Source organism: Anas acuta, chromosome 1 (genome assembly GCF_963932015.1).
Source record: "Anas acuta chromosome 1, bAnaAcu1.1, whole genome shotgun sequence".
Lineage (NCBI taxonomy): Eukaryota > Metazoa > Chordata > Aves > Anseriformes > Anatidae > Anas > Anas acuta.
The window spans coordinates 80,128,995-80,147,831 of record NC_088979.1 but is presented as its reverse complement, the minus strand read 5'-3'; the positions used below and the strand labels follow the sequence as shown (position 1 = coordinate 80,147,831).

Below are 18,837 nucleotides of genomic sequence, written 5' to 3'. Positions count from 1 at the left end.
AATGGATTAGGCAGTGTGAGTCCAGGTAACACTTAACTGTGATACGCATTACTGGGGTTGTCCTGCCACCACGTACTCTGTGGGAGGGGCAGCCTTAGCTTCTCCTAGGTTCATCCTTCCAGTCAAAATGGATCTGCTTAAATCTAGTCATTTATGTCTTACGTCTTATGTCTTTTCATTAATCCAAAATCTTTGTGTTTGAGTAGAGGAGACCTATGTGACAGACACGGTGGGGATTAGCCATAGCCTTTGAAGAAAATGGAAGTTCAGCATCCTTCATGGCAGCTCAGGTGTTTGCCCATTCTGGTGACAGGGTTGCTGTTGATTCCTTTATGAACCCCAGTACAGTTTCAGCACAACTACAGCTCTCATAGAGGAAACTGGCCAAAGCAGTGCTCTGCTGCAAGTTACCTCACCTTGTTTCGTGCTTACATGTATGCTAAGTACTAAGGGTGAAGCACAACAGCACTGTCCTGTTTTTTGTGCCATAAAGAGGTTATCTGGGCAATGGCTGTCACTTTCTTAATGTTTACACCCTATAGCTGGTTAAAAGCCCTCCTAAAGGAGGAGGAAAGAGAACATACGGAGTCCTTTCATATGCCATCTCCTAAAAGTCAAACAAGTGAACAACGAAATTAGTAATTCACACAGCAGTTGAGAAATAATATGTAAAGGAATTGAGGAATCCAGGTGCAAAACTTGTATTCTGTCTAGGTCCCCCATTACAGATCAGCGTGTTAAACACTGCTTGTTTTGGAAAAGCTATCTTTCTGTTTATTTTCTAAGTAATATTCCATCCCAAAAAGATTTGGTGTCAGTGAACCAGCGTTGCCTAAACAGAAAACCCCACGGTTTTAAAAACTCCTTTAGAAACATTCTCACTCAACTTAAGAAAGTTGCAATTGCTTGAGCAAGGCTGAGGTGATGTAAATACTGTGCCTAACATTCCCTCAGATGCATACATGAGAAGTGATTTTTGTGTAGATGTTAGCGCATGGCTTGATTTTACTAGCATGTTATGCTGAGTTGTAACTTGACATTTAAATTTCTTGATGATAATACAGCGCTGATTACAATTTCGCAATCTGTACTGACAAGGGCAAGTCCTGTTCAGCAACATCGCTGCTGATTGTAGATACGATAGCAGCTATTACTACTGTTGTTCCTGCCTCTGCTTCTTTCCACAATCCTTACAAAAAACTTTGGAAAACTAGCCCTCAGAATATATTATTTAAGAAAAAAACATTCCCCATTCCTCCTCACTTTTTCTTTTGTTTTCTTTTTCCCTGTTTTCAGTGATGCCTTTCCTTTCCCTTCCACACATATTTCATCCAGCTTTTCCTATTCACATCTCTTTGCCATGGGTAACTCTTCTTCATTTCATGAGGGTAAGGCTTTTTATTTTCCATTTCCTTTCTGTCCTGTCTTTGCTTTAGTTGACAATGTATAACAAACTTAAATACTTGGTAGAATACCTAATGTGTACTTGGCTGTTGCAGATTTTTTTTTTAATTACAAGTTGAAATGGAGCGTACTGTGACAGAAAATCTTGCACCATAACATTGCAATGAGAAATCATTACAGTTTCTTTCATTTTCCCATAACAAATTTGAGCAATGTAAGTGAAGTGTAGAGTACGTGTACACTGTTTGTCAATGCTGTGGTTTCATTAATGTGTTCTTACAGACAGATGGTGTCATCACAAAGTTTAATGCATTTATTCCACTGTGATGTCATTCTGTGTTACAAAACATACAAAACAAGAGTCATTTAGCAAGAAGAAGAAGAAGAAGGAAAAAAAAAGGAAAAGCACCTATTGGCTTTCAGTGGTTTGCATGGTCATGTCACCCAAGACTTGCCTCCAAGTATTGCTGTGGTTAAATCACAACAATTAGATCTGTTGTGAATTCTCACATACAGGCTACTGCTCTAGAATGGCATTTGAATAAGTGGCTTTTAGAGTTTAATTTAAAATTATTGCAAAGCAACATAGCCCCACGCTGAAAGTAAGCCCACTTCAACCACCACAAGAGCAGTCTAGACCCTATGTAGAATGTTACTGATTTAAACAGCTTCAATTCATGCCCTCTTGCATAACTCAAATTTTAGGTTATGTATTTCTTTTTATTTTCACAAGTAGTTGTTATTTCTGAGGGCTAGTGCAATGACAAGTGGGGAAAAAAAAAAAGAACAAAAAACTAGCTCACATAATAATTTACTGGATCAAACACTAACGATTCCAGAAGATTACTGAATTATCCCAATTAACTGTTGGTATGGAGTTCTTTCTATATGTCCAGATTAATCTCAACTCTTTTAACTATATGCACACACACCGTGGAATGCAGCAACCCTGAAACAATTGTATGTCCGTCTTGTACATGTATATCCAAAATAGGATTGCTTTGAAATCATCTAATATTTATAATCCTATGGATTTAAGCTAAGTGATTTAAAGAATAAGCCACAAATAGATGAAAGTGATGTGTCTACTGTGGAAACGCTCAGCTCATGCACACAAGCAGCAGTTTCTGCACTTTGCAGAAAGACTGAGCTGCACAGGCGTTTCACACACAGAGCCAAGTGGACACATCTTTCCAATGTTTTTCCTGGCTCCTTACGCATTTGCATAGTATTTATGAAAGCAGTTAATAATCTTTAGCAGTGCTAACAGAAGGCACATACGTATTCGTTGATTCCTGCTGCAATGTATAGTTTTGGAATGATTTTTCGAAGAGATTGCCTGAAAGCTGGTAAACACGAGCACATTTTTCAGTGTTTGCTCAGACTTTAATCTGCAGGGCACTGGCGGTGGATCACGGAGCTCCGGCTGAACCCTTTTCATCAGCTGTGCTCTTTTTCTGTCCCTCCCCCAAGCCTGGTGCTGAGCTGCCTGGAACGGTACTTAAAAATACCCTACTTGAAAATATCTAGCAAACACCAATTCTTCAGCATATTGTGTTTCCTCGAGCTGTATTTGCAGATGCTCCAGAGTTGCTACGCCGCTCCTCTGTGCTCGTATTTATTAGCAGAGGTGATCGCTGTGCCTCTGCTGGAAGAAAGTGATTTAATAAGGTTTGGCCCACACTAGGGAAAAAGGTGGAGAATCTTTCCAGTAAAATGTTGTAGAGTGGAGCATTTTTGTGTTTAAGTCACAGGCCATTATACTGCAAGACATTATAATTATGTTGCCTGAAGACACAGAGTAGTAGTTGGAAGAAGGAAAATATTGCTGAATATGAGAGTTGGAGGACAAAATGTGGCTTTTACAGTGAAGACAAAAATCTGCCTAAACCAGTTGTTTCTTCCTATGCAACTGTTCACGTTCATTTATTTTAATATAGCAAAGCAAAGGAACAGAACTACACAAGTGGGTTAAGTTGTAATATTTATGTCACTGAATCCAAATTACCCACAAACATAGATGTGAATTGTAAATATTGTAATCGGGGATATGGTAATGGTCCATTAAGAAAATTAATTAGGTCTCTTACCCCAGAGGGTGCAGAAAAAGGCAATCAAACAGAAATTTAAATCATTCTCCATGTGTGTCAAATGGAGGTGCCTGAAAACAGCATATCCATTTCTTCTAGCTCAGTTTTCTTGACCTTTCAGCTCTTTCTTGGCATCTTCCAAATTGTTAAAAATAAAATCCTTATGAGGGCACTGGCAAGTGGTTTGCTAAGCTCATTATGGCAGCTTTTACATTCTGCTATTAAGCCAGTAAAACTCCAGGCTGAAATGTGAAAAGCTAATTGTATACTTTAGGATGGTGGCTGCTCAGTGGCTGTCCTCGAAGCCAGGCAAGCAGAGCTGTTTCCAGCAAAGAGGTGTGACTGCAGGCCTTCCAGGCACATCACCGTTACGCTCTTACAGTAACCCTGTGGCCAGGGAACCCTCCTGCTAACAGTAAATTACCTGAATGTTAGAAAAGACCCTGCAGTTAACCATGAACGAGATCCTGCATGATGCTCTCCATTCAGCACGGAGCGAAGAGCAGAATCCAGGCACCTGAAGCAGTTAAAATGGTTCTGGGCTTGTGAAAATTCCCAGAAATGTTTATATTCTCTATTGAGTTGCTTTTAATTAGTGCTGTGTGCTGAATGGACAGTAATGCAGGAGATCTGACCTGCAGATCTCTGTCTCCTTTGATGCAGGGTAGCTTTCAGGATTAATGTATTTAAAGACAGCGTACCATTTCACTAGCCCATTGTCAATCTTCTGAATGTATTGAATATGATAATGAAATGAAATCTACCTCTGTGACTTTTGTGACACTATCTTCTTCAAATGAATTGAATGCCACCTTGGCCTCATTTATTCCAGCTCTGCTGTGTTTCTCCTCTCTGAAATCTCGTCATTAGCATTCTGAATATGTTGATTCTGATACTATCCATCACTTCCCATTTCAGTTTTCTCAAGGTGAAATCACTCTGCTAATTCAAAAAGCTTTCCATCTTCATTATGTAGAAATGACTTTGCCCAAAGACAAAAAAAAAAAACAATACCAAAATAAAACCCCACAAAAACTTGATAAAATATAGGCCTAGCCATATTTTCTGCTAGAATAGTAAATGCACAGGAGGACATAGGCGAGAAAGAAAGCATAATCATTTAACTGCTTCATTCTGGGATATTTTTTTGAAATATTGAAAGTTGTTTTCCAAGAAGCTGCAAATCTATTTAGCTCAAAACGTATTACTCAACTACTTGTTTGTTTTCTTGAACCTGGGTATTGTTTGAAACCACCAGCATCACGCTTTGAATGACCATGTCTCCAAACAAACAAGAATGGGCTAAAATCCTGTTCTTAAGTGGCATGGAAAGATACCAGGGGATAGCTGTTGCACAGCTGATATTTCTCCTATTCCTTAAATATGCTTGCTCGCTAACTGGGCATTTTGTTGTGTGTATTACACCAGTATGCTAGAGTTACTTGGGCGTCTTTCTCCCCATCTCGTGAAATACCTCATGAATTACTGGCTTGATCAGAGAGGCAGTAATAATAATGAATGCATCTATTTATTTGTACAACAAGTATCACCATATATATATATATATATTTTTTTTTAATTAGTAATTCCCACTGTTAATTGAAGGGTGTCTTATGTCTTCTGTGTGTTCAAGAGAGCCCTTTCTACTGATTATTACTAGCAGACACAGAGAAAGCCGGACCAGTGCAGAGTTCACTTCTACTACACTCTGATGCTGCTTTACTAGTGTTCAACATGCCTGTGAATATGGTAGACTGGACTTTATTTTTAATGGCCTTCCATTTGGTTCAGCTCAGAAAGGTTTTACATTTTGCTTAGTACAGATATTTAAGCTTGCAATGTCTGATGGCTCCAAAAATACACAACAAAATCAAATTGCTGTGTTTAATGACCTCAGTGAGTATAGTGTAGTCACACCCATATAGTCTTGCTTTCCATTAGCAAAATAAGTAATCACATAACCTCTATAATTGAATTAATTACTGTATCTGCAGTATAGATTATAGTAAGGCGTCATGTTCCTGATTTTCTCCACCAGTGGATGGGAATTTCCCTGAATGGTGATGATCACGGAAGGTGGTGATAATCTTAGAAGTAGAGGGGATTTGGGAGCGACAGCCACATCTAAATAAGGAGAAAAAAAAGGTGGGGGATAAAGGGCATGCAGAAGTACTAGAAAAGGATTTACTATTTTAGCATTGTACCAAGTGTTGTCCCTTACACTTAAATAGAGTCTCATTTATAGCATCAGCTGAATGGCTGTGATTTCACTGCTGGCAGCAGATCTTACCTGTGGAACCTTTCCAACCTCTGCTCTGCTCTGTTGTTTTTGAAAATCCAGTGCAGGTAGAGGCTGCTTTAGTTTATTTTTCTAGCCATCAGAAATGCATTCAGAAGCCGATGAAATGAAGGATTGTCATATTTCTTCACATTATTTCCTGATAATAGAAGCTTTGCACAGAAATGTTCGTGTTTCAGAGTATTCATAAAATGCAGGGAGAACGTTTCATCTGCAAGTGCTCATGGGTCTCCTGAACAAAAATTTGTATCCTCTTGTGCTGTTTATCCATACATTTTACAATTGAAACACGAATGTTTGGTTATTCAAATCAAACATAGAAGTTTAGGTAATGGTTAGTTTATGTAAGGCAAAGAAACACACTTTATTAATACCTTCACTATTTTTTTTATTGATTGTTTTCCACTTTAGTGTATTTATTCTATGTAAGAACAGAGGGAGGTACAGTGGTGCTTACCATGGAAGTGGCAACAGAGAGGGAGAAATGATGCATTGGAGCATTCTCATGCTGCACAATAAGTTCAGTCAGTCTATTGCCCTCCCAGAGCTGTAGCCTGCTCTTCTCAGCTTTAACAGCTTGTATCAGTCCTCTGCTACTGATCCTTTCTTCCAAACAGGTATTTGTGTGGCTGGGCACATGTTTTTGGAAGATGAGCTGGATTAAAACTAGCTCGGGAAAAAAAAAAAAAGTTAGGTGGGGAAGAATGGCTGGGGTAAGCAGAGGGTTGCTTCAGTCACCATTTTGTATATTTAAGCATCACATTTGTAGAAAAAGTGTGTATTTTATATATTTGTATATTTCAGAAAGTAACAGTGGTGAAAACAAAGACAATGTATAAAAATACATCACTGATTTCCTGTGTGGTCTTAAGCAGGTCAGCTATCTCATACATCAGCTTCAAACTGGCTGTTGCTGGAAACCAGCTTCTATATTTAGGCTTTTTCTTTTTTTTCCTCAGAAAATAATTCTTTTACTTGTATTTCTTCTTTCCTGTAGCCCTGAAGTTCTGTATGCCTCCAGATAGGTTTTGTGTAAGCTGTTCGTGTTAGCTCAGTTTTATTTTAAAAGTACTGCAACCGCACCTGATATGTAGATACATTTGAAGCTTTGGATTCCCAAATTGCCATTGACTGACTTTGTGAGACACTTCAGGGCACGGGGTTGCAGCAGTCCATAAAAAAAAACAGTGAGAGAAATACCTGGTAGAGGACAGTGGGGTCATAGGCTATACATAGGAAGAGTTGCTCCAAAAATAGAATAATGTTTAGAGGTGAATAACATTAGACTATTTTAGGGATATTGAAAGACGTCTCTTTTTTTTTTTTTTTTTTCACCTTCTTTTTTTTAAAATCTCTTGGGAATGGAAAAATATTGCTCAGTAAAGAATGTCTGAACCTATTTGCTTCCTAGCTGCCAAGTCATGTACTTGGAATCAATGTACGTGTCCTTCAGTGTGCTTAGTTTATTGCACAGCCCCATCAATAGGTTTGTTTTCCCATCATATAATTCTGTACAATGATTGTAATACAGCAGCAAAGCTTCATCTTTAGAGATTTATTGTTCTGAAACAGTTCTGAAAATTAGGTGCCTGGTATGTATACCTGCTACCTTAGAAGCTGTTTTTTTCCTGCATGTGTGCAATGAAAAATGGTCTCTGAATAACAAATATTATTCCAGCGTTTGATTTATGCCTGAAAGTAACTTCACTGAATTTTGATTTATTATGTCTAGAGGATCTCCTGTATATTTTCTGAATCATTTCTGTTTAACATATGCAATAGGGCATTTTGAAATTGATGTGACTGAAACTGATACAGCCCATAAAAATAGATGAATGGTGTTAAGCCATTTGATTCAGGCATGTAATCACGAGCCACAGTACTCCTGCAGCCATCGTTCTTCCATGTAAACATGCTACCACGTGGCTGGATTCAGCAAACACTTCCCTCCTATTTCACTAACCATACAGACAGTCAAGACTCCTGAGCTTTGTACAGCTTTGGGAATCTGTTGGTTTTCTCTTACCATAACCTCTGGATTGCTGAAGATATCTGAACGTATCCCCCTCATCTGCAGCTTCTGGAAGCTACACCACCTCCAGCTGCTGGTGTCTGGGAACCTGCAGGTGCCTTCCAGCTCCAGCACTCTCCTTCTCTGATCCCCTGAGCAATTGTGTGGGATGCAGCAGGTGCAGCACAGTACAGTTCTTGAGACAACGCGTGCACTGTCTTCTGTCTACAGTTATTCAGAGAAAAACAACTAATCCCTTTAATAGCAAGATGGAAACTTTGAAACTGTTTATTCTATCCACAGGACCCGTGTTGTCATTTAGCTCTCACTACGCTGAATGTAAACAAAACCATAGGCTCCTCTGAGCATTTCCTCTCAGCTTTGTTCTGTTTGACATGCAAGGGCCATTGTGCTTGGCAAGGGCGACTGGGTTGCAGCTGCCTTTGACTTCCAGGATTTTTTTAGTGACTTCATGGTGTCTGGATGTGCGCAGAATACTGTGACACAATGGGGAAAGTGGGATTTGATTTATTTGAAATTAAAAGAAAAAAAAAAATGATTCTTAGAAAACAATTGTCAGAAAACCAAATCAATTCTGTTTTATTTTTAAGACTTGGAAGGTTTTGACTCTGTAGTACCAATTGCTGAGAAGCTTAATCATCCAACTACAACCAGACCAAAAGCTACTGGCAGGCGACCGCCCTCTCAGTCTCTCACATCTGTAAGTAAATTTTCCTTCTCTTTTAAGAAAATTTTTCCTGACTTTTTTTTTCCCTTCTAGTTCTCTTCCCTGGTGCTTTTAATACATGTACACTGCCATTCCTTCACACGTACAGTGAGGCAGAGAGATGCAGCTCAGGAAAATTTGTGTCAGAAGGCTGCCAGTGTTTTGAATGCTAATGCTTAAAACATTCCCTCCCTTGTAAGATTTGTATCCCCTTATTTGGGTGCTGCCAGGTTTTCCTTGCCAACAATGGGTGAGGCCAGAAAAATCCTTCCTAAAAATCTTTGGAATAAACTAGCTTGTGCTAAGTATCGAGGATTTTATAAGCATTTCCAAAAAGGAGGCTTTTTGGAAATCATTTCCCTTGATTTCTCTAGGCCACTTACTTACCAGATTTTGAGGACGGCAGACTGCTGTTGGCCTTCAGTAGGTCTCCTTGAGCCATCATACATTTCCTCTCACAAGCTCATATTTGTAAATATATGGGGGACTTAAATTTCTAATAAGTACCTTGAGACGCTTGGTTTCATAAACCATGCTTTGGAAACCATTGCTCTACCTATGGGAGAAGGAACAAGGGGTGAAAAAGACCTTCCATCCCTGTTTGCACCTTTGCAAAGAGACCGTGCCTGTGGCAGCCCTGCAATGCCAGCAGTGTGCACAGGCAGCAGCATGACTCCTGAACAGCAGCAAAGAAAGACCTGCACTGAGTAAAGTGGTGGCAGAGCTGACACCCACCACATGGTGCTCGGTGTCCTAGCCAAGTAAGGTACAGCTCTGCTTGTGGACAGGAAGGTGCTTTAATCTTATATAATGCAATATGAAGATGTAAATTACTGTTGGGCCCAACTCTTAAGTATTTCTCATTTCATCTAGCCTGGAAAACAAGAGTTAAAAAACTGGGGAGAGAGAGTGCTGATTTTAAGGGTTGTTACTTTGAAAATAGTTTTTAAAAATCATATAAATTTTCTTCTTTTTCTGTTGAGTTCTTGTACAATGAAAATATCTGCATTTTTTTCCTCTCATGGTATGTGTGTGTTTAACTACGTAGTCGTCCCTTTCAAGCCCGGATTTCTTTGACTCACCGAGTCCTGAAGACGACAGGGAGGAACATGTTTCTGTTACACACAAAACAGTTGAAGTGTCAAGGAAATCAAGAACTGTTACAATATCACAAGTAAGCTATTTGGAATGCCTCTATTTAACCTTGTTGCATGCATTTTAATTTTTGAAAACGTTATTAAATTGTTATTGTTAACATTTAATTCAACAATCACTTTGGTAACCAGTCCTTTAAAGAAGCTTAAAAATGGTAAGCGGTACTAAAGATTATTCTGGGTTTGAAATGCAAGTCTAAAGTGAATTGCACAGTTGAACTGCCTCCATAAACATAGCATGAAAAAAAGAATCCTTCTAGAGTAAATGTATTTCACAGAATCAGAGAAGTTGGGAATTGCATTTTAGAAACAAAGGCCCCTTTTGCTGTTGTAAATTGAGTTTACATGAGATGAGTCTGCGAGCAGAGAAAATACAACTCTCTGAGCCCTCCAATAGTATGTGAATTTGCAAGTATAATCACCTTTTATACTGTATAATCATATAGGCTTGTGCCATCCTTACTGTATATTGGTAGAAAGCTGTAAGGTAATCAAATACTACAGAAGGAGTATATAGATTAGGCTTTAGAGGTTGGACCTATATTTCAGTACATAAGAATACCTTGAACAATATAAAATTACATTTTAATAGTATAACTAAAGTATTTGAAAGATGCAGTCATGCACTTCTGTGATCAGGTTCTGAAGATTATGTTTTGCTATATGGCTCCCTCTTCTGGGTGCACTTGGATTAATGCATACTCTTGGGCCACCATCCGTAAATGATCTGCTGGCATGACAACCATGTAGATGTTGTTCCTGTACAACACAAAGACTGCTATCAGAAAGTAGCTGCTTGAGACTCTAATACAGATGGCCAGTTAAGCTCTGGAATAATGTGTTCAGTGTGGGTGACTCCAGTTGTGCCTTGCTCACTTGCTGCAGGTTTGGACGTAGCCTCTCTTTTCAGTCCAAAGGGAACTTGCACCTGCTCATTTAAGGGTTATTATCCATGAAGGGTCTGATTACAGCTACACACTGCTCAGAGATGTATGCACATACATAAAATGTTAAAAGAAACACAATATATACACAATACATGAAACATTATTAAGGTTATGGAGTCCATGTTATTCATCTCTCTTGTGATTTATAATGTCATTTTTCTTTATCTAGTCCCACTGTCTGTTCCACAGAACACATTTATTTAAGCAGTGCCTGCCTGGGACAGGTTTGGTACTCAGTCACACTCATGCAGTGGGGAAGACTGTTTTCTGCAGAAGAACATGGTGGATCCTGCTCTTCCCTCCACACCCCATTTTCTCCTAATTCTCATCCAACTGCTAACTTTTCTCTCAGTTACTTTGTCCAGTTAAAGCCCATGGCCTCAGTCCTCAAGTCTTCACTCACCATGTATCTCCCATCTGTTTCCATAACATTCTTTTCTCAGTATATTACTCTATTCGCCATTCAATTTCAGTATGTCTTTTCTAATGATAGAGTTAGATGGCCATGGTGGTTTCACCCAGCAGGGCAGCTGAGCTCCACCACAACTGCTTTCTCACTCCCCCTGCTCAAAGAAAAAGGGGGAGAAAATGTGACAAAAAGGGCTCAGGGGTTGAGATAAGGACAGGGAGATCACTCAACAATTATCGTCACAGGCAAAACAGACTCCACATAGGCAGAATAATGTAATTTATTGCCTATTTCTAGCAGACTAGACAATGAGAATCTGAAAGCAAACTACAAACACCTTCCCCTCCATCCATGGGGCTTTCCATGTGCCGCAGTCTCCTCCAGGCCACATCCACCTGCTCCACCGGGGGCTCCTCCACCCATGGGGGGGCTGCAGCGTGGAGATCTGCTCCATGTGGGACCCATGGGCTGCAGGGGGACAGCCTGCTCCACCAGGGGCCTCTCCATGCACAGCCCGCAGGGGAACTGCTGCTGCCTGCCTGGAGCACCTCCTGCCCTCCTGCTACACTCACCTGGGGGCTGCAGGGCTGGCCTTTGTCTGACACGGGGCAGCTGCTGGACTCTTCTTACAGAGGCCACCCCTGCAGCCCCCCTGCTACCAAAACCTTGCCACATATACTCAATACAGGCAGTCTTGTGTTTTTTTCTTATTCTGAGCTAAATCAGATAGATCTTCCAATAGTTCTGGTAGGTGTTACATGATGCACACATTAGCATTACCAAATAACAATGTGATAACTGCACTTGTACATTGTGCTGTGTATACAATGAAGTAACTGGTCCAATAAGGTAGGTGTCTTCTATGCCTTGTCTGTTAAGTAGAGCACTGTGTTGCAATTCAAGAAATGTGGAATCCTTCTGAGCTAAGCCATACATTTTCAGGATAGCTAGGTTAATGCTGCATTATTTTCTTAAGTTCCTGTAAGAATAAAGAGCCATTGGTAGTTATGAGGATTCACAGATGCTTCAGGTACCAGAGGACAGTACAGTGAAGTTATACAATTATTTTATTTCATATTAATATACTGTCATTCTGAAGTCACGGGATTTTGTGTTAGTTTTTATATCATTTCACCAAGCAACTTTATGGAATAGTTAGCTATTTTTGTAATACTGAGGGCAACATTTAACACAATCTTCTAATTTTAAAACAATATCATATATTGAAGAATCCTTCAATGGTTAGTTGAAAATCATCAGTGTAATCCACAAAAAAATGCAACTTGGATTCTTGGCCACACAATTTTGTGCTCTTCAGGAGACTTCCATGGATGTAGGCATGTTCTTACAAACTGAGAGAAATTCTTACATTTCTGAGAGAAACAGTGAATGTCTTCCTTGGTTCATTGCAGTGCTCAGACTGAGGTCTTGAAAGTGCTTATTGCTGATCAGTTGTAGCTACTGGAAACTTCTGCTGAAACTGTCTGGAATTACAGGTCCCAGCTAAACCCCCTCTGATGTATAAGTACAAAGATAATTTGACTGATTGTTTTAGCTGTCATATATAAAACTTTCTATGTCTGACTATGCACTTTCAACATTACTATTTAGCAGCAAAATATTTAATGTTTATTAGAGGTTTTGATTTTCATAAAGCATTCTCCAGGCATTAAATGTTGTTCTTTTTGTTACAGGTGTCTGATAATAAAACTTCCTTGCCTCCGAAACCAGGAGGTTTGGCTAGTGGCAGTAACGTACAACCATCTCTATCCCCTTCACCAACACCTGGATTTCATTCAATTGCAATGGGAACAACAGGCCACAGGTCAAATTCCCCATCCCTGTTTGGTACTGAAGGAAAGCCAAAGACTGAACACTTGAGCCAAGGTCAGACTGCCCTGGAGGAGCTGAGAACACAAATTAAGGAGCTAAAAATCATCGTTGAAACGATGAAAGACCAGCAAAAGTAAGTACTGCAAATCACAGCTGTAATTGGGATACATCCATTAAGTGGGGCATCAGTTTCTTCTGGAGTTTGTCTTCGTATACATTACTGATTGCTTTTGTGTTTGTGAGTGGTTTCTGTCGATTTTCCTGACAGAGCACATTCAGAGGTGAGGTCAGGAAAAAAGACTGGCACTATCAATCTGTGTGCTTTGTGACATAAGCAGAAGCTTATGGGCTGTTGGAAAAGTTAAGCTATACAAGCTATAAGTGATGAATAATGTTATATTGTTTAATTTGCCAATAGCTACTTGGGAGCTCACTCTAATCTTAATAAGGGGGGCATTTTTTCTAGTTGTAATACGAATTTAGTACAAGTGCCTAAAACTAGTAAATTGATTTAGAATCATGGAATGTTAGAATGGTTTAGGTTGGAAGGGACCTTAAATATCACCTGCTTCCAAGCCCCCTGGCCTTGAGCACCTCCAGGGATGGGGCATCCAACGATTCTCTGGGCAGCCTGTGCCAGTGTCTCACCACCCTCTGAGTAAAGAATTTCTTCTGAATATCTAACCTAAACCTACCCTTTTTTAATTTTAAACCATTATTCCTTGTCCTATCACTGCACTTCCTGACAAAGAGTCCCTCCCCCGGCTTTCCTGTAGCCCCCTTTAGGTACTGGCACGCCACTGTAAGGTCTTCCTGGAGACTTCTCTTATCCAGGCTGAACAACCCCAACTCCCTCAGCCTGTCCCCACAGGAGAGGTGCTCCAGCCCTCTGATCATCCTCGTGGCCTCCTCTGGACTCATTCTAATACATCCATTTCCTTGTGCTGGGGGTCCCAGAGCTGAAGGCAGGGCTCCAGGTGGGGTCTCAGGAGAGCAGAGCAGAGGGGGAGAATCACCTCCCTCGCCCTGTTGGCCATGCTGCTTTTGATGCAGCCCAGGATATACAGTTGGTTTTCTGGGCTGCAAGCACACATTGCCAGTTCATGTCAAGTTTCTCATCAACCAACACCCCCAGGTCCTTCTCCTCAGGGCTGCTCTCTATCTTTTCTCCACCAAGCCTGTATTTGTGCTTGGGATTGCCCTGGCCCAGGTGCAGGGCTTTGCCCTTGGCCTTGTTGAACCTCATGAGGATTGCACAGGCCCACCTCTCAGACTGTCCAGGTCCCTCTGGCTGGCATCCCTTCCCTCCAGTGTGTTGATTGTACCACACAGCTTGGTGTCATCAGCAAACTTGCTGAGGGTGCACTCGATCCCGCTGTCCATGCTACTGACAAAGATATTAAACAGTGGCGGTCCCGGTACTGAGCCCTGAGGAACGCCACACTCGTTACTGATCTCCACCTGGACACCGAGCCATTGACAGCAGCTCTCTGTGTGCGACCATCCACCCGATTCCCTACCCACCGAGTGGTCCATCTGTCACATCCATGTCTTTCTAATTCAGAGGCAAGGATATCACGGGAGACAGCATCAAATGCTTTGCCGGTGTGTTGCTGCTAGCACGTTTTCACAGGACGCTTGTATTTCAGAAGCAGCAATGCATTTGTCATCAGGACATTTGAAGTTGGGTCTATGACCCTGCATCTTATTTCAGAGGTGGCCATCCTTGTTTTTCTTTAAGCTGCTCGTTTTGTAGGGCTTTCACATAGTTTCTGTTAGTCCTGAGAGTATTTGATGTTTTGGAAGCAAGTCCTTCACTGTCATTGTTGCCTGGAGCCCAGTCAGGAAAAGGAAAAGGCAAAGCAGAGTGCAGAGACTGGGACAGAACAGGGGTGCGGGGGTAGTTTGGGAGAAGACCTTGCAGGAGGGCATGGTTCAAGCTATAAGTAGCCACTGAGCCCCACAGCTTCATCTCTTAGGCTGACTGCTGCTCCTCTGGCCTCCCCAGCCCATCTTGCGTGGGCTGCCCCCACCTGCTGGTCTCTGTCTCAAGGTGAGGGCACTTTGGGGATGTGGGAGGGTGTCTGCTCCTCATAGCGGCATTCTCCTTCCCTGCCAGGAAGGGAGACAGCAAATCCATACCTGGGAGTCACTGAGGTTCATAAATTAAGCTGAAGTTTACTTTGTGTTGTTGGCACAAGCGGCTTCTAACTGGCTTAAGCATACAATACAATGGGCAGAATTTGTGTTACAGCTCTTACAACCCACCAACAGCCAATCCATCTACATCTTGTGCAGATAAAAGGCAACTGGGTACAGTGTTTGTACAGCTAGCCAAGAGCAAAGCCTGTGGATGCAGCGCTGTTGGGAGGAAATGTATTATTTGTATTAATTTGGGGCAGGGGGAGGGCAGGGGATGCCCTCTTATAGATAGTCTTACTTCTCTATAGTATGTAGTACACAAGAATATACTTACTTTAATTAGTTATTTGAGGGGAAAAAACAAACATAACTAGTGAAATATGGAAAATACACTTCCAAGAGGTGATCTTGTGTATTTTATTAATTTCAATATTTGCATTCTAAGTTTTTTTATTGCATTCTTTTAACAGAAAAGAGATCAAGCAGTTGCTGTCTGAGTTGGATGAAGAAAAAAAGATCCGTCTACGATTGCAGGTACTTAAATTACTTACAATGAAATATCATCAGGTTTGATTTAGCCTCAAATATAGAACATAAAACTCTGGTAAGATACTTAGATACCAGTGAATCAAAAAACCTTTAACATTTTTACTAGAACATTTCTAATACGGGGTGTACCTACTTCCTTCCAGTTTGTGTCAAACGTACTGCAGTGCCGGATTCTTACTGAAATGCCTGATAATTATCTAAAAATCTATCAGCACAAGTGCATAAGTACCAAATGAAAGAACACCATATAGGATTCCAAGTGGGATATTTGTTTAGTCTCAGTTTTAGTTGTCTGATTTTGTCACAGGAAAAAATGTATGTTTTTGGTTTTGGTTTTAATGTCTTGATCTCTTCCAGAGCTTCATATTTTGTATTAGGCTGGTCTTAGTGTTGCCATGCCTGGAATATTATTTCACACAGCAAGGTTTTTAAGTCCATTTTACAGACTGTGCTCAGGTTGCCCTCACCAAAACATCCTAAACAGTATGAAAGATGGTGTTAGGATTAGGAGCCAGTTACTGCTATCACAGTTTGTGCGGTACCTTAGCTCTAGAAGTTGCCATGTTGATTTAGTCTTTGCCAGGCAGCGTGCTGCCCTACCTGCGTGTGAGGAGCAGAGCTGCACCTTTGACTTTGATCATTGACTCTGCAGCCTCAGTAACTGCTTTTCTGGATTTGGGAGAGTGATGTACTTGATAACTGCTTTTGTATTGATTAAGTTTTATATTTTGATGGTATAGGTCAGCTGTACTTTCTCTTTGTACTAGGGATAGAAAATTGAACTGCAATTTCTCTGGGCTGCTCCTGCTCGGTGAAGGGTTTGAGAACATGACAGAGGGTGGAAGAACTGTTTAAAGGACTTTATGCACACAACCACATAGGCTATGGCTTCTTGCAGTTTGCAATTCAGCTAAAATTGGAATATATGCAGATAAAACTGATGAGCATTTTAATAGCAGTCATTGATTTAGTCTAACAGGGCAAACTATTCAGAGGTCTGTATTCCACCTCCAAGGACGGCTTTAAATCTTCACACAGAGCCCTACATTGATGGTTTTAAAAATAATGATCTTACAGCTGAATGCTTTTACTACTGCTCAGATGTTCAGATGCTGATCGAGATGGAGTAATTAGCTTTAAATGAAGATCAACAACCACAACACCACCAAAGAAGTTCAGCAAACAAAAGTTGCATTAGTTGATCGGTGCTCTGACAGGCATAAAGCAGCACAGCTCCCAGAGCTGCTTTATGTATTAAATAAAGAAAAATGCAGTGATGATATGGCCCAGTTGAGCACTGAGGGTGATAGGGAATGTATCTCACATCCCTGCCTCAGGGTTTGTGGTGGATGCTGGAAGGGCTGAATGTGCAGCTGGGGGAGTTGGTAGCTTCAGCCACCTGCTTCTGCCACACCACTGTACGTCCATCAGAGACCTTGGGTGCTTGGGCATGGGCTCGATGGATGTAGAGGGCCACCATCCCCACAGCAAGAGCCATCCCTGCAGGAGGGAGATGACAGGTTTTGCTCTTCTGCTCAAAGTGGCTCTGTTTACTTGTGCCAGGGGTAGGTGCAGCTGCTGGTGCATGGGCACAGCGCTCATTTGGTGAGTAATTCCTGGCAGCGAGCTGCACAGGCTGTGAAAGCTGTAACTGAGAGTTTGGAAAGTCTTACAGCACATTCATATATATATATATGAATATATTCCTCTGAGGGGAGGGAGCCATCACTGGTCACCCTGTGCAACATAGAAGGTCACCTCAATTTGCAAAATCTTTGGAAATAAGAGTGGTATAAAACCTGTACTCAACGCCTGTGGAAAAGATGGAATATGTGCTTTTCTAGCAGCATCACCTGTGTGTCTTAAAGCATCTAATTTCATCAGAAATATTTTTTTTTTCCTTTCAGATGGAGGTTAATGACATAAAGAAAGCTCTTCAATCAAAGTGAATACTTGATGGATGGAATGTTGCATTATTCTACATGACTGAGACTCAAATGTATGCCCCAGCCAAAATAACTTTGTGCCAAATGATTTAAGAATTGCCTCAACATCCCTTTATTGAAGGATTAGCACAACCGTTTTTGATAGCACAACAAAAATACCAACAGTGAGGAAAAAATCTCCACACGAAGTGGTGCTGTGTGGCACTAGTTGTGACTGAAATTGATCTTCTTGTGCTAAAGGCTCTCTACTTCAAGATCATAGGTGAAATGAAAACTCAGGCAGTTTAGTCCATAGTGGTACTATTTTGATGATATTTTTCCATAAATAAAGTGTATTTCAGATTATCTGTTTACAAGCTTTATGATTTTGATTTTTGGTTTTTAATTGTCTTTTGTCACAGATTTTAAAATGTTTGTACTGCATATAGCCAGGAATGAATGTTAACGTTGGGGCTGGAGGGATTATTTTTGCTTCGAGATAGAACAGCCTACTTCTTGTTACGGTCTTAAGTTCTGTTAAATATGCAATTTCATGTCCCCCGACCCCCCCTACAATCAACCTGACGTTGTGTACAGTAACGTGTTTAGGAGAAGAACACCAACGAAACGAAAATCTGGTCTTTGCAATGATTTGTGCCTTTCTTTGCCACACTCCGACTGGAGCTGGTTGCAAGCCGGGTCTCCGTCACGTAGCTCCCCCGACTCCTGTCACCGGTGTCCGGCAGAGGTCCCGCTCACCGTCTGCAGCCGCTCCCTACGGCCAGGCTCGTGCGGGGCGGCAGGACAGAGCGGTGCGGTTGAGAGCAGCTTTGTCATTATCAGCTGTGGCTTTTTAGCTTTCCCGTTTTTGATAGGCATCTCCTTCGGTTTTGAATGTTCATCTCGCTTGGTTTTCCGTAGACTGATTTCAGCGCCCGCCTCCGTCCCCGATTTTGCACAGAGTGAACAGAATATGCATTATTAAAGCAAAAATAAATAAAAGTAAACTATAAAACATGAATAAAAAGTTGTATTATTTACTGCACAAGGTTTCCTATCGTGTGACATTGTTTCATTTGCTGTTTATGTGCCATTGTCTGCTACATTATGTTGTATAAGCCTTCTGCCATTGAGTTATATACAGCGAGACACTTTATAGCCCTGTTTTGCAGCAGGGCTTTCTCTTCCTCGTTTTATTGAACCTGGTGCTTGCTTTGTTTCCTCCAGTTTCTATTTTCATCCTTTCAGAACAACTTCTTCGTTTTCCTGTTAGTGGTTTTGCGTGTTCCTCACTGGCGGCGGAGTATCTCATGCCTTGTCAACAATCTCTGCTGAGTTTTTGCAAAG

The 18,837-nt window shown here is 41.0% G+C and overlaps 1 protein-coding gene across 7 annotated transcripts in view; it reads left to right on the top strand.

The window, feature by feature from the left end:
• SH3KBP1 (SH3 domain containing kinase binding protein 1) overlaps positions 1-18,538 on the top strand; it is a 218,063-nt gene extending 199,525 nt beyond the window's left edge. For all 7 annotated transcript variants that reach the window (XM_068684265.1, XM_068684257.1, XM_068684249.1 and 4 more), the window contains 5 exons: positions 8,416-8,525; positions 9,580-9,705; positions 12,736-13,007; positions 15,487-15,550; positions 17,473-18,538. In XM_068684265.1, the coding sequence (XP_068540366.1) occupies positions 8,416-8,525; positions 9,580-9,705; positions 12,736-13,007; positions 15,487-15,550; positions 17,473-17,514 (614 nt within the window). In that variant the 3' untranslated portion in view covers positions 17,515-18,538. The remainder of the gene's footprint in view (positions 1-8,415; positions 8,526-9,579; positions 9,706-12,735; positions 13,008-15,486; positions 15,551-17,472) is intronic.
• Positions 18,539-18,837: the final 299 nt, after the last annotated feature.